Consider the following 22261-nt stretch of genomic DNA (forward strand, 5'->3'; position numbering starts at 1 on the left):
TTAATAGGGCCTCCAGCACATTTGTTTATTTCTCGAGCGATGAGGAAAGGACTCACCTTCGAGAAATTACCTTCTTCCTTCGTAATAACCAAATACTTAGGTTTTGCGATGCTGCTCTTGAAAAAAGCTTTCTGCAAGCTTTTCCTAGCCTCAGTCTCAATCCTCTTAATCTCCGTACTCTTTCGGCGTTTCGCTTCAGGTGAAACAGCCGGTTCTAAACGAGGGTGTTTGCGTGAACCCTCTGCCATGTTTAATTGTTCAGTTTCCATGAACAAATAATCCCTTCTGTAGTAAGGCTAGCCGCCGGGGTACACCCCCACTCCAGGGCTACCAACCCTGGAGGTCCGTTCCGGTACTCCGGTGGAACCGGCATATGTCCTGGCAGAGAGCGGATGCGCAGTCTCTGCACTGACTCCAGGCCCCTACACACCGAAGTTTTCAGGGCTCCCATGCTCCGAACATGGGCACCTTAACTACATGCTTGCCATCGCGGGGGGCATGTGGACGACGAAAGGTCTCCGTTACACCTGCAAATAACTTTGACCGTGGTCGCCACATCGCCAGCTCTAAAGGCGGTATTAATCGATTTCCGTAATCGTTAAGAATGTCGTATCTGCAGGTGGCCGTAAAGTCCAGTCCTGTAATTCGGCCTATAGATGTAAATCGACCGAAAAAAGCATATCCGAGAAACAACACTCGGAACCCCGTTAGCCAGCTATATTTAGCGATATTTTTCCTTATTATGTTATCTCTTTATATGGGAACATGATGTGACCTGCTATATCACCTAATCTTTCAGCACACATTTTTTCTTTCTATGGAGGTATTTGTAAATTCATATATTCAGGAACTGAAATTTAATTAGAAATTAATCAAATTCCCGAGGTTATGTTGCAAAAAGAACTTGCAACAGTCATTACAGTACATATAGCAAAATGGCTATCTGAAGGATGTTATTTTTAAAAAAATTGATGTAGTTTACATAATTTATATGTTTTTACATATAAAATATGTTTGTATGTTCAAAAATTAAATGAATGCATGAAGTTCAGCATATTTATAAGATGATATAATTTACTGATGCTAGTATTACTAATTAAGGTGTAAATAATAAAAAGTGATTAATTAAACTAATTTTATTTCATTTTTATTACATACAATTTTACATGACAGTTATAAGTATTTAGTTACTTTAGTTAATTTTTTTTACTTAGTTTCAGATTTTAAATAATAAATATCCAAAAGTAAATTTTGAGGTGGAGCCCTCTACCCCATTCATATCATTATAATTCTACCGTTTTTGTTTCTATTTTCTCTTATTCAAATTATTTTAAGTTTGTGTAAACTACCTCTTGATTTATAGTTCTTCCTGTTGGTTTAAGTTTTCGTGACTTTTCTCCTGTGGTCTAATTTCTTCTAGATGTTATTTAAATTTAACTTTTCTCTTGTTACTGGTTTTAATAAAACCAGTAGTGGTTTTAAAACAAGACCAGTAGTAACCAGTAGTTTGTTTTAAAAACAAGACCAGTAGTAACCAGTAGTTTGTTTTAAAGAATTTTTTTTTGTTTTTTTTACTTTCTGTTTCTGTGAAAGGCTTTCTTAGGAGTCTTCATTAATATAAAAAGTGAACTTATCTACTTGAAATTTTTATTAGATTGAACCCTCATAAGCTTATGTCTGAAGCAAAATTCAAAATATATACTTCTACAGGAAGTCGCAAGAGAAATGATTTTAAATTATCGGACTGTATTTTGTGTTACTGATTAAATGTTATTAAAAAAATTTATTTGCTAAATGTTTTAAATTTATCCTTTCACAGTAAACGAACAATATTTAATACACGAGTTTTTTTTTTGTCTTCAGTCATTTGACTGGTTTGATGCAGCTCTCCAAGATTCCCTATCTAGTGCTAGTCGTTTCATTTCAGTATACCCTCTACATCCTACATCCCTAACAATTTGTTTTACATATTCCAAACGTGGCCTGCCTACACAATTTTTCCCTTCTACCTGTCCTTCCAAAATTAAAGCGACTATTCCAGGATGCCTTAGTATGTGGCCTATAAGTCTGTCTCTTCTTTTAACTATATTTTTCCAAATGCTTCTTTCTTCATCTATTTGCCGCAATACCTCCTCATTTGTCACTTTATCCACCCATCTGATTTTTAACATTCTCCTATAGCACCACATTTCAAAAGCTTCTAACCTTTTCTTCTCAGATACTCCGATTGTCCAAGTTTCACTTCCATATAAAGCGACACTCCAAACATACACTTTCAAAAATCTTTTCCTGACATTTAAATTAATTTTTGATGTAAACAACTTATATTTCTTACTGAAGGCTCGTTTAGCTTGTGCTATTCGGCATTTTATATCGCTCCTGCTTCGTCCATCTTTAGTAATTCTACTTCCCAAATAACAAAATTCTTCTACCTCCATAATCTTTTCTCCTCCTATTTTCACATTCAGTGGTCCATCTTTGTTATTTCTACTACATTTCATTACTTTTGTTTTGTTCTTGTTTATTTTCATGCGATAGTTCTTGCGTAGGACTTCATCTATGCCGTTCATTGTTTCTTCTAAATCCTTTTTATTCTCGGCTAGAATTACTATATCATCAGCAAATCGTAGCATCTTTATCTTTTCACCTTGTACTGTTACTCCGAATCTAAATTGTTCTTTAACATCATTAACTGCTAGTTCCATGTAAAGATTAAAAAGTAACGGAGATAGAGAACATCCTTGTCGGACTCCCTTTCTTATTATGGCTTCTTTCTTATGTTCTTCAATTGCTACTGTTGCTGTTTGGTTCCTGTACATGTTAGCAATTGTTCTTCTATCTCTGTATTTGAACCCTAATTTTTTTAAAATGCTGAACATTTTATTCCAGTCTACGTTATCGAATGCCTTTTCTAGGTCTATAAACGCCAAGTATGTTGGTTTGTTTTTCTTTAATCTTCCTTCTACTATTAATCTGAGGCCTAAAATTGCTTCCCTTGTCCCTATACTTTTCCTGAAACCAAATTGGTCTTCTCCTAACACTTCCTCCACTCTCCTCTCAATTCTTCTGTATAGAATTCTAGTTAAGATTTTTGATGCATGACTAGTTAAACTAATTGTTCTGTATTCTTCACATTTATCTGCCCCTGATTTCTTTGGTATCATTACTATAACACTTTTTTTGAAGTCTGACGTAAATTCCCCTTTTTCATAAATATTACACACCAGTTTGTATAATCTATCAATCGCCTCCTCCCCTGCACTGCGCAGTAATTCTACAGGTATTCCGTCTATTCCAGGAGCCTTTCTGCCATTTAAATCTTTTAATGCTCTCTTAAATTCAGATCTCAGTATTGTTTCTCCCATTTCATCCTCCTCAACTTCCTCTTCTTCCTCTATAAAACCATTTTCTAATTCATTTCCTCCGTATAACTCTTCAATATATTCCACCCATCTATCGACTTTACCTTTCGTATTATATATAGGTGTACCATCTTTGTTTAACACATTATTAGATTTTAATTTATGTACCCCAAAATTTTCCTTAACTTTCCTGTATGCTCCGTCTATTTTACCAATGTTCATTTCTCTTTCCACTTCTGAACACTTTTCTTTAATCCACTCTTCTTTCGCCAGTTTGCACTTCCTGTTTATAGCATTTCTTAATTGCCGATAGTTCCTTTTACTTTCTTCATCACTAGCATTCTTATATTTTCTACGTTCATCCATCAGCTGCAATATATCGTCTGAAACCCAAGGTTTTCTACCAGTTCTCTTTATTCCGCCTAAGTTTGCTTCTGCTGATTTAAGAATTTCCTTTTTAACATTCTCCCATTCTTCTTCTACATTTTCTATCTTATCTTTTTTACTCAGACCTCTAACGATGTCCTCCTCAAAAATCTTCTTTACCTCCTCTTCCTCAAGCTTCTCTAAATTCCACCGATTCATCTGACACCTTTTCTTCAGGTTTTTAAACCCCAATCTACATTTCATTATCACCAAATTATGGTCGCTATCAATGTCTGCTCCAGGGTAAGTTTTGCAGTCCACGAGTTGATTTCTAAATCTTTGCTTAACCATGATATAATCTATCTGATACCTTGCAGTATCGCCTGGCTTTTTCCAAGTGTATATTCTTCTATTATGATTTTTAAATTGGGTGTTGGCAATTACTAAATTATACTTCGTGCAAAACTCTATAAGTCGGTCCCCTCTTTCATTCCTTTTGCCCAGCCCATATTCACCCACTATATTTCCTTCCTTGCCTTTTCCAATGCTTGCATTCCAATCTCCAACTATTATTAAATTTTCATCTCCTTTTACGTGTTTAATTGCTTCATCAATCTCTTCGTATACACATTCTACCTCATCATCATCATGGGCGCTTGTAGGCATATAGACGTTAACAATCGTTGTCGGTTTAGGTTTTGAATTTATCCTTATTACAATGACTCTATCGCTATGCGTCTTGAAATACTCCACTCTCCTCCCTATTTTCTTGTTCATCACGAAACCTACTCCTGCCTGCCCATTATTTGACGCTGAGTTAATTACTCTAAAGTCACCCGACCAAAAGTCGCCTTCCTCTTCCCACCGAACCTCACTAATTCCTACTATATCCACGTTTACCCTATCCATTTCCCTTTTTAAATTCTCTAGCCTACCAACCTTTTTTAAGCTTCTAACATTCCACGCTCCGACTCGTAGAATGTTATTTTTTACTTTTCTGGTGACCCCTTCCTTAGTAGTCCCCACCCGGAGATCCGAACGGGGGACTATTTTACCTCCGGAATATTTTACCAAGGAAGGCGCCTCCATTATTGCTTTTGAAAATGCAGAGCCACATTTTCTTGGAAAAAAAAAAAACAGCTGTAGTTTTCCATTGCTTTCAGCTGCGCAGTACTCAGAGGACTGAGTGATGTTGATACGGCCGTTTAAGTCGTCCTGACTCACGCCCCTAACAACTACTGAAAGAGCTGCTGCCCTCTTTCAGGAATCATTCCTTAGTCTGGCTCTCAACAGATACCTCTCCGATATGGTTGCACCTTCGGTCCAGCTACTCTGTATCCCTGAGCACTCAAGCCCCCTCACCAACGGCAAGGTCTCATGATTCATAGAGGAGGAATACATGAGTAAAATTTTAATATTTAAAATGTGCAACCGAAAAGTTAAGCAGCTCGTATGGGAAAAAGTCTTCTTACATGGACACCAATTTATGAAAAAACTTTAATTTTGAGAAATAAATATTAATTTATTTTATAAGTTAAATGTTTGAACTGCCTTCCATTTTCAGTTAAAAAGTCATGAGTTATGTTTCTTCATTTTTTCTATGTTTAGTACTGCTTACCTTTCGTAGCTTCATTTTTTTATTACTTGTTGACATGTTTCAGAACCACTCCATTGTCAAAACTTATTGTATTCTTTATTTAGCAATTCATATTCATTTAAATTTTTGTTAGCTCTATTAACAAATATTCTTCAGTGGAATTTAATTTTTGTATTTTTTCTGGTTTCATTTCTTTCATTATTAGCATATCCAATTTTTTCTTCATTTTTGTATATTTTAATTTGGTTTCTTTCTTTATAGTAATTTTTATTTTTTCTATTATATTTACTGTGTTGTCTAAAAAGTGTTGGTCGAGTTACAGATATAAGTGCATTAATTTTTTATTAAGTTTTTCCTTTTTTATATATAAGGTTTTGATTTCCACTTTACCCAATTTATTTCTGTCTTTGTAATTGCTTTATTTGCTGTGTAACTATTATTATTATGTTTAATTTTAGCATAATTAGGTATTACTTGAAGGAGTACAATAAGTTTTGACAATGGTTGGTACTGAAACGCATCAACAAGGATAAAAAAATGAAGTTAAGAAAGGTAAGCAGTACTAAATGTAGAAACTATAATGATCTTAATAACAACAATGTTTCTTCATTTTAGCAGTCGCTTTTTTTTAATGGTTGCAGCACTGATATGAGATATTTAGTTTTTGTTCCAGCAGTAATTTTATTTTGAATTTTTATTGACATACAGAATTTGCTTTTATACTTTTTGTAACAATAGTACTTCTACAGCAGGAGAACATGTGGTTACTGCTAAGTAAGCTTGGATAAATAATTTTATTTGCGTATGTTTTAAAAAATAGTGAATGCTTTTATTTAAATTTGTGTAGAAATTATTAAAGATGACTGATTAATGTTATGCTGATCCTTAACGTAACTAGTCTATGGCTAAGTGCCATAGAGACTTAGCTTAAGTATTTTCCTGTACATCATGGATCATGCAGATAATGCCTGGCATCTCTTATTAATGATATATTATTACTTTCAAAGTAATGATTTTGAATCCCAAACATCTGATAAAAATCTGGTTTCGGCATTATATAAAACATTATTAAAATTATTGAAGATAAGTACAAACTTTTAAAATTGTTTCAAATGGACATTATGAAACTACTTTGAGTCTATACTTATACAAGATGTTAATAAAATAGTTAATTGAAAATCCATGGTAATTGTATGTAGATGAGTTCTATTGCATTTATTTTTTTAGTATCTAACCCTGGTAGAAATAGCTATAAAAAAAGAATCCATAGGTTCTTTTTGGATTCTTTTTTTGTCTTGTGTTTAGGGACATGGAACTACCTTAAGTTAAATGCATTTAATATTTATGTTTCATTACTCTCTTCGAATCGAGTTGTAGTGTGTAAAGATTACTTTTCTGGTGAATTAGAAAATTAAATCTGATAAAAGTAAAGTTATGTAGAAAATTGTAGGGGTTGTATGCCATGATGATATGATACGAATTGATAATGAAAGCGTTAAAGTTTTTCAGATTATAGAAATTTTTACTTTTAACTAAAAAAAGTTTTATTTGGATTGCTTGTTTTAAATAAAAGACAATTTTTTTTGATTCTAGTTTGTTTTGTCATAAATAAATTGTGTACAAATTTTATTGTTTATTGACAATTTGATAAACTAAATTTATGCCAAAAAAAAAAATTATTTTTAAACTACAGTATTTTGGATTTACAACAATTTTCTCAGAACCACTAGAGATAGAATACTGTGGAATATTTTTTTTTTAACTTTTCAGCTTAAAAACATACGTTACCATCAATTATAGTTCATATTTATGGTGATTTTTTTTTTGTTAGCTGTAACTCAAAAATACAGTGATTCCAGATCCATTTATGTAAACGTTTTTAATTATTTTAATCAGAGAAATACCTGTGAAATTGTAGCAGGAATCTCCTGTAATATTCTGTATATATATACAATTTTTTATTGTAATCTCTAACTTTGTCAGATGGAATTTTTAAATTATACTCCTAGGAAGGTTTGATGAAAATTGGGCACTTTTTAATTATTTTTCACGATTGTGCTGATTCTCTTTAAATAAATTTCAGTTTGTAAATTTAAAAAGAGAAGAAATAGATTTTTAATATTTCAGTACTCTCTCCAAATGGACTTGCTGTATGTAAAGATTACTCAGTTTCTTTCATCCAGTGGTTTGTAAGATAACCACTTTGAAGATGAGCTTTTTTGTTTGTAATGAATGCTGTAGGGCAGTGGTTCCCAAACTTTTCTGATTCGCGGCACCTTTTTCAATTAAAATTTTTCATGACGCCTGGTGCCCTACTCAAGTAAAAGTATGACTACTCATAAGTAAGAGATAAAAATAAATAAAACTCGTGTATTTTCATTTTTTTCTTTACTTTATTAACATTAAATTAATAATTATAATTGTCTTGGTTTAGTTAATTATGAAGCTTTTACAATATTTTGCGCCCTTGAGAAGAGGCTGTGGATCCCTGGCATGCCGCAGCGCACAGTTTGGGAATCACTCTATTGGTAATATTTATAAACTTTGTGGTGGAGTGGTAGTGTCTGTACCTTTCATTTGTAAGTTCCTGGTTTTAGTACTAGTCAGGTGTGACATTTTTCATAACTACAAAAATTCATTATCATCTATCATCAACTGTTAAGGGTGCCACTTTACTGTTAAAAGTAATTAATAAGGAATTATAATAAATAGTATTATTATTAGTAATTGTAATATTCTGTGGGTTAATAAAGGTAAAGTATTATTAATAAAAGTAAAGTATTATGTATTCTTTTGATCAACTTATCAAATAGAGAAATGGTTTCAACATGTAATAGTATTCAAAATATAAGTGTCCAAATTATAGGAGGATTTCAATTTGTCTATGAATGTGAATACTTCTTGTGCAGTGTGTTAAGTTTGGTTTATGAAATTTTTCTAAATTTTATTGAATCATTTTACTGTAGTTAACTATGTGTTAATAAGTGAATTTATGTACTTAGGAATATTGTGTAACAAGACAATTCTAATCGGAGTTTTTGCTGTAGCTGTTATAGAACATAAATGTCTGTAACCTCTATAATTTAGAAATTTACATATGATTATGTATACTTGTTACATATAAATTGTAATGTATTTTTCAGATTATTGCTGTTTGGGGAAAATGATCCAAACACTGTTATTTACTTGCATTGTGACGGGCAAGGTCCTGTTGTTACAGTTACTCCTAATCAACTAGATTTTGGTGAAGTTAAACTTTTAGAATCACATTCTCTGCAGTTACGCATGGTTAATGATGCACCTATTCCTGCTGAATTTTGTTCATATGTTGTAAGTTAATAATTTACAGCCTACTGCATTTTTTTAATTTTATTTAGAGTTCAACTATTAAAGAGTAGGTTGGAAATAAATGAATGGAAGTAATATTTTTAAATATTTTGCATGAATTAAACTCCTGTAATATAAAATATATTCATTTAGAAAACCTTTCATCACTCATTCTGTTTGCCTACAAGTTTTCTTAAAAACTTAATATTAGATTGATAATATAGTAGTTATCAGTTACCGACTCCTGCTATTTTTTGAATGCTAACACCACCTTTAGTAAAATCTTTTGGTACATTTTCCAACATTGTAAATCCTACATATTAATTAGTATTGTCCAATTAATACTGTTTCTTCTATATGGGAAAATAATTCTGATGACATAAATGTCATCAGAATTATGATGACATTAAATGTCATCATAAATGTCAATTTATTCTAAGACTTAAGAGCCTGTTGAACTTTGATCTCAAAATAATGTTTTCTTTGATGTTATTTATTTATTTTTCTTTATGGAACATATCATGCGGTAATTTTTCTCCCCTATAGTTGCTGTATGTCATTATATGAGCTAACAACTCTTTCTTTTCTTGCTTATAATGGTTTTATTCAATGACATAATTATAATGGTTTTATACGTATACAGTAAATGTTATACCGAATGTTTTTCTAAAGCTTCAATGCGTTTACATTTAAATAATAAAAACAATTATAGAAATTAAAAAAAGAGAACTCCCAAAAAATAAATAAATGGAACTAAAAAGTAAAGAAAACAAGGTATGAAAATAAAGCACTAAATATCATTACACAGAATAAAATAATGGTGTCCAATCAAGTTTCAGACAGTTCTGATTTGTTTATATATTAGGCAGGCATTTAAGGTTGCCTAATGATTAAATTCTCACAAGTTTGTTGTCCTTCAGTGAAAATATTTAAATGCAGTCAGGGAGGAGGCTCATCATCAATCATTTATATTAAAGAGCCTTTAATATAAAGGTTTCATATAGGCTCTTTGATATTGGATGATTACTATTCAGAGAAATTATGGTAATAATTTCTGTAACTGTGGGCAGGTTTGTGTAATTGTTGCCTGATGGGTGTGTATTTTACATCACTTAATTGGTTTTTTTATTTTGTTTCTTGTAAAAAAATTAAATTAATAAATAAGTTGGCAACTATATTAAAAACATGCCCTTACAAATATTTGTAAGAAAGTTACTTGTTTGTACTATGGCCATAGTTAGATGTATTATGGATAAGTGTGTCAATTATAATGGGTATCTATATATGTTTTGAAAGTATGTTTAGGATTGGTTTTAGGTAAAGTTTTACCATTACTTAATGGTGAAACAATGTCATACACATCATTTAATAAAATACACACAAATTTATGTTTCACTGCTGAATATGAAGACAACAAAACTCATTTTATCTAAAACAAATTGTAAACATACTTTTGAAATATATATGTAGAAATCCATTATTGTTTATAATTACATTAATACCTCTATATTTTGTGGTAGCTAAAAAAATATGTTTGTCTTATGGCATATTAATGATGAAATGCAAAATTAATTATTGTATCATAATAAAAGTCAGAAAGACAAATGAGTAGAGTATGGATATTGGTAGACAAAATAAGCATTACTTATCAGTACTTCTGTTTGTTACCAAATTATCATTCTGTGTAAGGTCATAATCTTGAGCAGTTTGTATGCTTTTCCATGCAGAAATTGTGAATTTATATTCACTTACTGGTTGAAAAACATTTAATAAAAAAACGATCTGATAAATTTTTAATTATTATTGTCAATATGTGATTATACTGTAGAAACTTAATGGCATTTTTTATTAGAGCAAGTGTAACTATTAAGAATAATGAAAAGGAGAACTTGTCAAAGTGGTTTAATACAGCTACCATAAAATTTTGGCATGTGGTTTATGTGATGAGATTGGCCTTGCAAAATCATCATTTGTTGCATTCTGAATCTCTTTGTTGCCTCCAGAATAGGATTTCCTTTGTAAAAGGCTTAAAATTTTGTTGATTGGCTTCTTTATTTTCATGGAGTTTGCATCCAAATTGGAGTTAAGAACAGGAATAAAGTTAATGTAAATTGTTAAACTGATGAAATTAAATTTGGACAGAAGATGCAGTCGTGGTTAGTCAGTTGACAGAATTGGTATTGTTGGTATTTTGTGACATTAAAAATAGTTTCTGGTTTTGTGGTAGTAAAAATTTATTGAAAATTACCATATATTTTACTCTAAAGAACTACTCTTAAGTTTTCATTAACTGGCAAACGTGAAATTGTCTAAACACTGAAAATGTCATAAATATTTAACTCGTCAGTCACATTTTAACATTAATAGGTTATGGTGAGAAGTTCTATCAAGAGATCCAAGGTATGGCAACAGATAACATTTTGTTAGGTATCTTGAAGAATTTATTTTTTTCTATACATTTACAGATCATTGTTAAAGTATATACCACTTACTTAAAGTGATTATAAGTTGTACAACAAAACATAAGTTGTCAAACGTCAAATGGTGCTTTCAAGCTCAAACCTGGGAATGACAGTGAAAAATTAACAAATGTATAATAGATTAGGTGATATAGTTCTTCTATTCTAACCTTAAACAAATTTTACATTTAAATAAAATGTTGTTAAAAAGTTACGTTCTCATCCATTAAAAAAGAAAAATTATAAATTATGATGTAATTATAAACATATCTTATTTTATATTTCTTTTGTACAGGAATATGTCAAAAAATATAGGATTGTCAGTATATTTTGCCTGTACATTCCTTTTTGTGAGGTATATAATTGTTTTCAGAAAATTTAAAAATATTTTGACAAATAGAGTTGAAGCACGTGAACTCATTAGTAATAAGGGCTGATTGAGTGTAATATTTTTTATTTTGTGTAAAGTAGTTTTGTTTAGTTATATATCTTGTATTTTCTATTGGTTTGTTTTTTCTTCAGTAGCTTATAATATTGAAGGTTTTAATATACCAACGTTTTGTGCAGATATTGGTTATATCTAAGGATGCACTATTCTTTATAAATATGTAATTTATTTATTTTTATTTTTTTTTATGTATGGCCTGTTTTTAAGCATTCAGCAGTACCCTAGTGGTTCTTTCTATGTGTGTGTATGCATGAATGCATGTTTATAAAAGAAGAGTTGCCAAGTAGTTGATGGTAGTTTTAATTGGTGAGTCCAGTTTGTGTACCTTGAGTTGTGTGTTTTTGATATATTTATGTTTCTTTGCTATTTTTTGTTGGTATTTATATGTTTTATAAATACGTGTTTGTTTTTGTTTGAATATTTCAGATGAAGGCTCAAATTATAATGTGGTTTGTATGTTTTAGTATGTTCTTTTTGTAATTGTTGCTTTTGTTAATATATTATGTCATTTTTTTGATGAATTTTGTTTTTGTTGTATGATGATTATTCCTTTGTTAGGTTATTGATGTGTATGATTTGTCTAGGCTAGCTTATTTGCAATTATTTTTATTCCAGTGATTTTTAAATTCATGTTGTATAAACAGTGTAATTGGAAATTCAATCGATAAGGGTGCTTTAAAAATGAGTCGCTTATTTTTTTAAAATAATTTTAATTAAAAATTTGTTGGAACTAATTGTCCTTTGTTGCATTTAATATTGATAGTTGTAGTAGTTTTTGTCTGAAATTATTATACTTTTTCTGTTTTAAATTAGAATTTCTTTATTTTTTTATTGTTTTAAGTAAAAAAAATTGATTTTTTAGGAATTGAAAAATAATTACCTCATCACTATAACTCCTGAAAGTGGAGTTATTAAACCAAATTCAAAACTTACTTTACTTGTAACTCTTCAATTGTGTGATGCTGGAATTACTACTGATAACGTGTCAATTAAAGTGCAGGACAGCCGATCTATTGTAGTTCATATACTTGCAAAAGGAATTGGAACTAGTATTGTTGTAGAACCTGCAATATATCCTGTCTTTGATTTGGGAAAACTTGCCAGGTAATGAAATTGTATTTTCTTTTGCAAAATATTATTGGATTGCTTTACATTTATATACGAGGCATGTTTTTAAAGTAAGTACCATTTTGAAATTTCACTGCTGCTATGCTGCGATCGCCATTCCACACACGCACACTGTGTACCTGCATCTGTTGCCAAGCCACAGACGATATTACGAAAATATTCAACTCTGTTTACATTTGTTTGTGAGTATTTAAAATGCCGCCGCTGATCGAGAATCTTGCCGACTGTGAAATACGTGGTGTGATTGGTTTTCTTAGTGTTAAAGGTGTGAAAGCAGCTGAAATTCATCGTCAGATCAGTGAAGTGTATAAAGAAAGCATTTTGACGATGGAATGGTACGAAAATGGGTTAGAGCTTTTAAAGATGGCCGCCAGAATGTTCAAGATGAGGAATGGAATGGACAACCTTATGTCAATACTGAAGATTTGATGCCGAAAGTTGGTGAAAAAGTGAGAGAGAACAGACGCTTTACAATTTCTTCGCTATCTGAAGAGTTCCTTCAAGTTTCAAGAAGTTTTGTCTATGAAATTGTGACTGAAAGCTTAAATTATCGAAAATTATTCTCATGCTGGGTACCAGTGTCAAATTGATTGTGCTGCGGTAGTTATTAAGTCAGGTGGCAGAATTCTATGATGACAGTATTCAAAAGCTGGTTGCACGATACTATAAGTGTCTTAATATTGGTGGCAATTATGTAGAAAAGTAGATTAAAATACAGGCTTTCAGGTAAAAATAAAGTTATCAAGAATAGTCTACTTGTTTTTTTTAATTTCAAAACTGCACTTACTTTAAAAATATGCCTTATATGTTGGAGTAACTTAGATAGGTATATCTTAAGTACCAATCCAGCTTAACCAGTTGTCCAGCTTAACTTTTATAGATTTAACTTTTATAGATTTAACTTTTATAGACCTCATAATTCATTAAATTAATGAATTATGAGGTAGACAATTTTTATGAATAATAGCATAAGATTAACAAATAAAAAATTTTTTTTGTTTTTTTTTTTTTAGTCTAAATTTCTTTATGGTTTGATGGACACTTTTTGTTAGGGGTTGTACAAAAATCATCCAAACTTTTTCTTTTGACTCCTCCCCATTCCACTGGGTAATTTTACGTAATTAGATCTGCTGTTTGTTTGACTTTTAATTCAAAATTAAATATATCTCAAAAAAGCATAAAAATGTTTCCCTTGTTCTTATTAATAATTTAAAGATTATTTATAAAATAATATTTATGTTACCTCTTGTAAATTACAATTTTATCTCAAAATTTAGTTCAGTTATAAAAATTACAAAATGTAAATTAATTATAAATATTAAAGTTAATATAAATTAGTAGACTGAATTTTTTTTCATTATTAATTCATTTGTGTTACTTTTATAATCATACTTAACATGTTTAGCGCCTCGAGGAAATTATCATACTCTTCAAAAAACCCAACTTGTGCATTTTTCGTATTTTGATTTAATTATGAATGTAACATACATTTACAAAGAAAATATAACATATTTTGTATTTTTAGTGATAATTTTCCAAAAATATATTGCATCTTTGGTTCCTTGAGTGAAAACATTAGTTAGAGGACCAGTGGACCCCTCTGTGGGGCTGGCCTTGTTGAGATAATAAAATATTTACATGTGTTGTTTTTTACAGCGTTAGTTTATTTGTATCGATAGAAATTTCGTTCTTATCTAGTACATTTTTTATATTTATTTTACAAGGAAAATAGGCCTAAAATTAAGACACCAAAACGAATGTCATTCAGTTTTGTTTATTATAAATAAATTTAATGATTACTTAAATAGATACAGTAGCATGAAAATTAATAATAAATATCGGTAATATAATTGAATTATCAGGAATAACATTGAAAAAATTAAGATAGTGTGAACTAATTATACATATATCCAAAAACTCAATCTAAAGCAAAAATAAGAGATTACATAAATAAAATATATTTTAAAAAATTAAAATGTTATGAATGAAATAGGCCATTACAGTTAATACTTTACACTTAAAAATTGACGCACAGGATTTAGAAACTTTTTTTTTTAATTTTCATGTCTAAATATTAAAAACAGAGTTTAGGTCTAACATTTTTACATGTAGTATGGTTCATAACATTCAAAACACAAACCAGGAAGATCAGGACTTAACTTACAATAGTATTTTGTATCTTTCCACTTACCACTTTTAGTACATTGATGGCATTTTTTCTGAAGTTTGCAACCTTGTTTTTCACTATTTTCACATTTGTTAATGAAATGTGAATAATTGGACCAGGCACTATTTCCTTCCATGATGAACTTTTGAGTAACAATTTATCTATTACAGCCAATCAGAAATCATGAAAAGGAATTTAGGTATTTGCAATAAAGTTTGAAAGAATTTAGTAACTTCATCTCAATAATATGAAAGCTTAGTTTTTTATTGATAATATTATCATCTGTCACATCTTCCATTTTATTATCACTATCCGCCCAACAATAATTGAAGTCATCATCTCCATCAAAATCATCTAATACCACACTCTAAAATTGCTTTTATTTGTCATCTGTCATAAATTTTTGTGCCTATAAAACATGTTCTTTTGGTTATGAAGGAACCGCAATTTGATTGTGAGTCATACTCAAACAATAAGAAACAGACTTGGACCAAGTGTAAATGCACATTCTCTGTAAACACCAGTAACACACCACGGAAAGAAACAAAGCATAACTGTTTAACCGAATGACTATTACGACTGCTATAAATGAAGCATTGCATAGAGCACCTCTATGGTGGTGAGATGATAGTCCATCAGACTCCTTAGAGGCATCCTTGGTGCTGAATGTATTAATATATGTTCTAACTTTTTGAACGATCAAAAATTAATTTAATTTCTTCTATATTCATTTTGTAATGTAATTTTCCAAAAATTTTAAAATTAAAATAAAACAGATTTATTAGATAATTCTCTATGCAGGTAATTCTGTGTTTAGATTAGTTTTTTAAACACATTGAAAACTAACTGGTACCTGTATTGCTTGTTAATGTTGTGTGACTGTTAATGTTTGGTCGGAGTATAAATGAATTTATTCTCTTACCAAGTTTTGATTTCTGGATAAAGTATAATATTAGTCATAATTAATAAATTTTCACTCTGCAATCTCTCAAGAGAGGTACAAGGTTAATCCATCTTTAAAATAATTTTCAGGTTAAATCCATTCACCTATCGTTATTTCGTGTATTGTCTGCTGGCTGGTTGCCCACCTGAACAAAAAAATAATAAAAGTAACTAGTTATTTTAAGGGACCTGTACCTTTGTGAAAGTTGTTTTTTAACTATTATTAACTTTAAAGGGAACGTAAATAAGTGTTATCTATTCTCCCCATTTTGTAAATGAAAACAGCTTTTTTTTTGCTTTATCCGCTTCCTCCTCGAGTAGGTTATATGATTTATCCTACATCATATGATATCCTTCCTTTACTCTTCATATCAATTAAAATACTAAATAATAGGTGACTATAAAATACAAGGATTTCTTACTCTGTTATGTAGTACACGCTCGTCGATGTATAAATGCTAGTACTTTGACGATGTTTTTCTTGGACAATTTTTTTCTCTATTTTGCCTTAAAATATCTTTTTTAGTTTTATCTACAACATTTTCCTTGTAGTATCACTTTTTAATGAACCTTGTGGCTTTCTAGTTGGCCGTCTTTGCCTACCATAATTTACTCCAAGCAAGTACAGTAAACCTTTGACAAATCCTGGGCAACGATAAGGAAATTTTAGATCGCTTGTTGTTTTTCTTAAGGCCGTCCGTTTATACTCAGATATTTGATTTACTGTAGTGTGTATCGGCTTTTCATACTAGTTGCCGTGTAGCAGTTGGAAGTTTTATTGTTCTGATTAAGAAGTAAAATGTGATGATATCTGTTTATTGTAACAAATGTGTCGTGTCCGGGCAATAACGTCAAAGCATTTTTTGCTCAGAAAAAAAAAGAGGTACAGTAAACTGGTTGTATTGGGTTTGTTTATAGTATGGACTTCAGATATAATGTGGGCGAGAGTTCTTCCCCAGAAAAACATCATGTGAACAGCCAATTTGTAATGCTGCAGCAAAATCAATTATTTTAGAATGTATTTTCAGGGATCAAGGACTCTCAAATACATCGAGCATATTTGTAGGGGGGGGGGGGGGTAATTGGATAGAAAAACACAAAAAATTGTATATGATACTTATATATGAATTATATTATAAAACATATTATAAGTACTTGAATCATTCAATGTAATTAAAATAAATTCATGAACCCCACTTTGCTGCCACTTCCTTCATTTTTTATCGTGCATTTATTATTAGTCAATGCAGAAAATATTATTTTACAATATGACTACCGTATCTTGTGCTACATTGGCTGACTGGTGCAACAAATCACAGAGTCTTTGTGAATCATTTAGTTCATAAATGTAATCGAAACAACATTATTTTTTAAATTTTATCAAAGTTAATATGGTAAGAGTTAAACTTATCGTATCTTAGCACCCTGTTTGTTTATAGTAGATAACAAGTGCATGATTCAGCTTTTTTAGCTTGGTTCTGATGTTGCTAGTAGATGGAATGGGGATTATAGCAGAATACTGTATATAAAATAAAAATGAAAAAATCTATCCAAACAATTAAAGTTGTAGCTACTTTTTTGCTAGTTAAAGAATTGGTTGTAATTACAGAATACTTTCAGACAAATATGTTTGGATTGTCAAGTGCAAGAAAACAATTTACATTTTATTGTTTTTTCCTTTATAACCTGTGTAGTAAACCCCACACTAACATTACGAAATATGTTAACAAATTTCTGAATTTTTGTTCTGGTGTTTATATAGAGATATTTTAAAATGTGTGATTGGCCTCAATTCATAGCATGGGAACTAAAAACCAATCCACCACCAATCGCACCTTTTGATGATAAGTATTTGCTTAGTTGCTTCATTTGAAGAAGGCTTTGTTTGGTGTCTTCAGTGATTTGTGTGATGAGTTACTTATAAGAACAAAGGATTGTGAAATTTTGTGTTGAACTTGGCAAAAAGTTTACCAAAACACACAAAATTATTCAAAAGGCTCATAGGGAAAACCCTCTGTGCTGCATATAGTGCTGTGAATGGTTTATATATTTTAAAAGTGGTTAAGAATCCACTGAAAATAATCTTGTTAGAAATGTCAATAGATAATTGACATAATAGATAAAACAATTTTATGAAGTCAAACTGATGTTTGACTTCACAGAATAGCATAGAAAATGCTGGAATCATGTCACAAAACACTAATAAAAAAATTAATAATGCACCTTTTATTGCTGAGTTCATTCTGAAACTCATAAAACAAGAGCAGTAAGACAATTGGGTACCAGTGTGTCAGGAACTTTGAATGATGATAAAACCTTATCTACAATGAGACATGACTTTATGATGTGAAAGTGATGGATCACTTACAGCAGGTGGAAAAATTGTCACTAGGATCAAAAAAGGCACGCTAAGTTATTCAAAGACAAAGGTGAACAGTCTTTTTTTTACATCAGAGGTGTTGTTCACTATGAGTTTATACTTGCATGGCAGATAATCGACTGCAACTACTAGTCATCAGATGTCTCTGTGAAAGTATGAGGAAGAAGAGCCTGAAAGACAAATTATGGTTCCCTCACCATGTAAGTTGTTGAAGGAAAGCTGAAAATGCACTGGCCTGCCCGATGCTGCTAATTTGCAAGTTTGTGCAAAAAATTCTCTCGTACTCACCTAACCTAGCTCCTGCTGACTTTTCATATTTCCAAAATTAAAATTATTGTTAAAAGAGTAAAGATTTAAGACTATAGACTTTATAAAAAAAAATTTGTTGAATGCCCTGAAAGCTGTTTTGAAAAATTCATTCTAGAGCTGCTTTTCAAAGTGCAAGGGAAAATGTATACAACGAGAAGAAGAGTACTTTGAAGGAATTTAATGATACATTACTGTAAATATTCAGTAAAACATTTTAGAAGTTCAGTTATTTTTTCAACAGACTGTATTTAAATTTAAACATTTAAATTCACGCATTAAATTGATTTTTATGAAATAAGATTCATGATTAAGCTAAAGATTACTGTTTATCATTTATATGTAGTTGCTTCTTTTTTTAATTTTAGTTGTAGAATTACTATAATTGTTTTTTTTTTTAATTTTTCCAGTCTTAAACATTACGTAATACCATTGAAAATTACAAATCATTCTTCTAAGTTGCATACTCTTTATTGGACTAGAGATCCAAAATGTCGGAGTCAAATAATCCAGAATGAAAATGTTAACTGGTGAGTTGAAATAATGCCATTAATTGTTTTAAATGTGTTTGTAGAAAATTGTTTTTTTAGATAAATGATTTTTCATTACTGGTTTTGATGGGTTTTTTTTTTAGTGGTGTAATTTTGTTTTATGATATTACATTTGTGGTTCTGAGAACTAGATGAATTCTGAGAATCCCTCTTATCCCATTGCTCAGGACTAATATTCATTTGAGTACTAATGAAATAACTTGGTCTTCATAAAATTTGTGGCGTTTCATCATAATTTCTTATTTGTTACCATTTCTGTGTTTATAAAAAGTGAAGGCATTTAGATATCAAAAACTTAGTAGATTCTTGTGTTCTTAGTCCTCCTTCTTCAATATGTGGTGGTATAGACATCTTCCAAAGAGCTTGATATCTTGTTCTGCTTCTTCACTCTTTGCTTAATCTATATATTAAGTAAGTCCTTACTTTGTGTTCACACAATCCAGATTCAGACAGGTATAGAAATTGTCAGTAAAATAATCATTGAATCACATGAAAAGATACAAAACACACACACTCTATTTTGTGGACTGTATTTTTGTTGAGATGGTAGATGATGAAATGAAGCTACACTATGTTCTTCTTGAATTGTTGAATTTAATTTCTTGTCATCCTTGACATTTTGATTGAATAGCAATAGTTACATTAAACTTAAGAATGTATGACACTTTAGTCATAATTGAATTTGAACATTATAAAGAAACTATGAGTCCCCTTGGACTGAAATGAAAACACGACCTCACTGTGCGGGATTCTTACGTAGAATATAACTAACACTAATTATCCATATAGACGAAATGAAAAATGCGACCCCACTGGGTGGGATTCTAACGTAGAATCCCGCACGTAGAATGGTCATATTAGATTAACACGCTGACCAGCACTAGTAGATGCTAGAGTGCAGCACCAACCGGCTCAGGCTCAACATGGAATGGAACAATATATATATAATTGATCCCCGTCACAGCTTCACCTGCACTATATGGTTACTTGTGTTTCTCATAGTGGTCAATCTTTTTATTTCATGTTTTTTGGTTTAGTAATCGGAGGTAGGTGCAGTCAATCTTACATACAGTAAAGGTGGCAGTGGGCAGTGGCTGTGTCAGTAACATATATATATAATTTTTTTTTAGAAAAAATATATCTAAAAATCTTCTCAGCTATGCCAAGAAACATGGATAAAATTTGGTTGCTATTGATAGAGTAATTTTTTTGTTTATCCTGAACAAACAAAACCACTTTTTATATGATAGTACATATTTATATATTGTATTTTTATAATCAAAAACCAACTTGAACAACCCAAGAACAGAATTACAAAGTAAATGAAATGACATTTACTTTATTTCTTTTTTTTATTCCAAAAACACTTTCGCACGATCTCGCATCATCGGTTGTATATAAGATATATTTATATAAAATTACATATCAAACAAAAATTTTTAAATTAAAGTTACAAGATTAAAATATTAAAATTACAATCATATATACAAAAACATATGAAGTCAGTTTAATAAAATAACTGTATATATATATATATGACATCAAAATTAAAAAAAATTAGATTAAAATTAAATTTAAAAATAAAATAAATAGAAAATTTATATTATGTAACCTGCTCAGCCAATGTTACATTTTTTTTTTTAATCTCTGGGACTACTGTTAGGTATTGCTTCAGAGAATGAGATGAATGATTTGTAGTGTGTATGAAAATGCCATGCTTGAGGGGATTTGAACCTGTGACCTCCAGATGAAAGACTGAGATGATACCACTCGCGCCATGCAGGCTGGCAATGTTACATTACTGAGTGGATTTGAATTAAATTATTTATATACATTATGATTATATCTATTTTTATTTTAGATAAGCACGTTTTTAGATATAAATAGATGTAATCATGATGCATATTAATAATTTAATTCAAATCCACTCAGTAATGTAACATTGGCTGGCCAGGTTTCAAAGTATAAACTTTCTATTTATTTTATTTTTTAAAATTTAATTTTAAATGTTTCAATTGTGACATCATATTTATATATATGTAATTATTTAACTGACTTCATGTATTTTTGTATATATGATTGTAATCATTTAATTTTAATTTTAAAATATTTATGTTTGATATGCAATTTTATATAAATATAACTTAAATATGACTGATGATGCGGGATCTGCGAAAGTGCTTTTGGAATAAAAAACAAATAAGGTTAGTCATTTTATTTACTTTGTAATTCTGTATTTGGGTTGTTCAAGTTGGTTTTTCATTTTAAAAATACAATATATTCGTACAGAGGATTATGGGTCTTATAAATATATATATATATATATATATATATATATAAATACAGGTAGGAGAATATAGAGCATTACAAAACCTGTTTAAATTAATCTATAAAGCAAAATATTCCTCTGGAATATTGCTAGGAATAAAGAAAAGATATTGCTCTACCGACCATCCTTTTATTTTTTTCTTACAGGAATTAATATTGGTAAAATTTTTAATTTTTCGAGAGGGTAATAAAAAATCTATTTTCCACACAGTATGGTTTCTTCTCATACATTGCTGTTCTGTGTTGTATGGCTAAACTTTAGTGTCTCAAATTATAATCAATTTTGCATTGAATAAAAAACTATACTATTTTGAACTTACAGAGAATTGCTTCTATTAAGTATGTAAGGAATAAAGAATCATATTTGATTTAACTTTTGGTCGGGTGACTTTAGAGTAATTAACTCAGCGTCAAATAATGGGCAGGCAGGAGTAGGTTTCGTGATGAACAAGAAGATAGGGAGGAGAGTGGAGTATTTCAAGACGCATAGCGATAGAGTCATTGTAATAAGGATAAAATCAAAACCTAAACCGACAACGATTGTTAACGTCTATATGCCTACAAGCGCCCATGATGATGATGAGGTAGAATGTGTATACGAAGAGATTGATGAAGCAATTAAACACGTAAAAGGAGATGAAAATTTAATAATAGTTGGAGATTGGAATGCAAGCATTGGAAAAGGCAAGGAAGGAAATATAGTGGGTGAATACGGGCTGGACAAAAGGATCGCAAGAGGGTTCCAACTTATAGAGTTTTGCGCGAAGTATAATTTAGTAATTGCCAACACCCAATTTAAAAATCATAATAGAAGAATATACACTTGGAAAAAGCCAGGCGATACTGCAAGGTATCAGATAGATTATATCATGGTTAAGCAAAGATTTAGAAATCAACTCG

General features: G+C 30.4%; 1 protein-coding gene across 1 annotated transcript in view; it reads left to right on the top strand.

The window, feature by feature from the left end:
- The window catches only part of LOC142320066 (hydrocephalus-inducing protein homolog), a 95554-nt gene that overhangs the window by 5888 nt on the left and 67405 nt on the right, over positions 1 to 22261 (top strand). Inside the window, exons 3-5 of the mRNA XM_075357742.1 lie at positions 8469 to 8655; positions 12422 to 12663; positions 18893 to 19012. Coding sequence (XP_075213857.1) covers positions 8469 to 8655; positions 12422 to 12663; positions 18893 to 19012 — 549 coding nt within the window. The remainder of the gene's footprint in view (positions 1 to 8468; positions 8656 to 12421; positions 12664 to 18892; positions 19013 to 22261) is intronic.

Source organism: Lycorma delicatula, chromosome 2 (genome assembly GCF_047948215.1).
Source record: "Lycorma delicatula isolate Av1 chromosome 2, ASM4794821v1, whole genome shotgun sequence".
Taxonomy (NCBI): domain Eukaryota; kingdom Metazoa; phylum Arthropoda; class Insecta; order Hemiptera; family Fulgoridae; genus Lycorma; species Lycorma delicatula.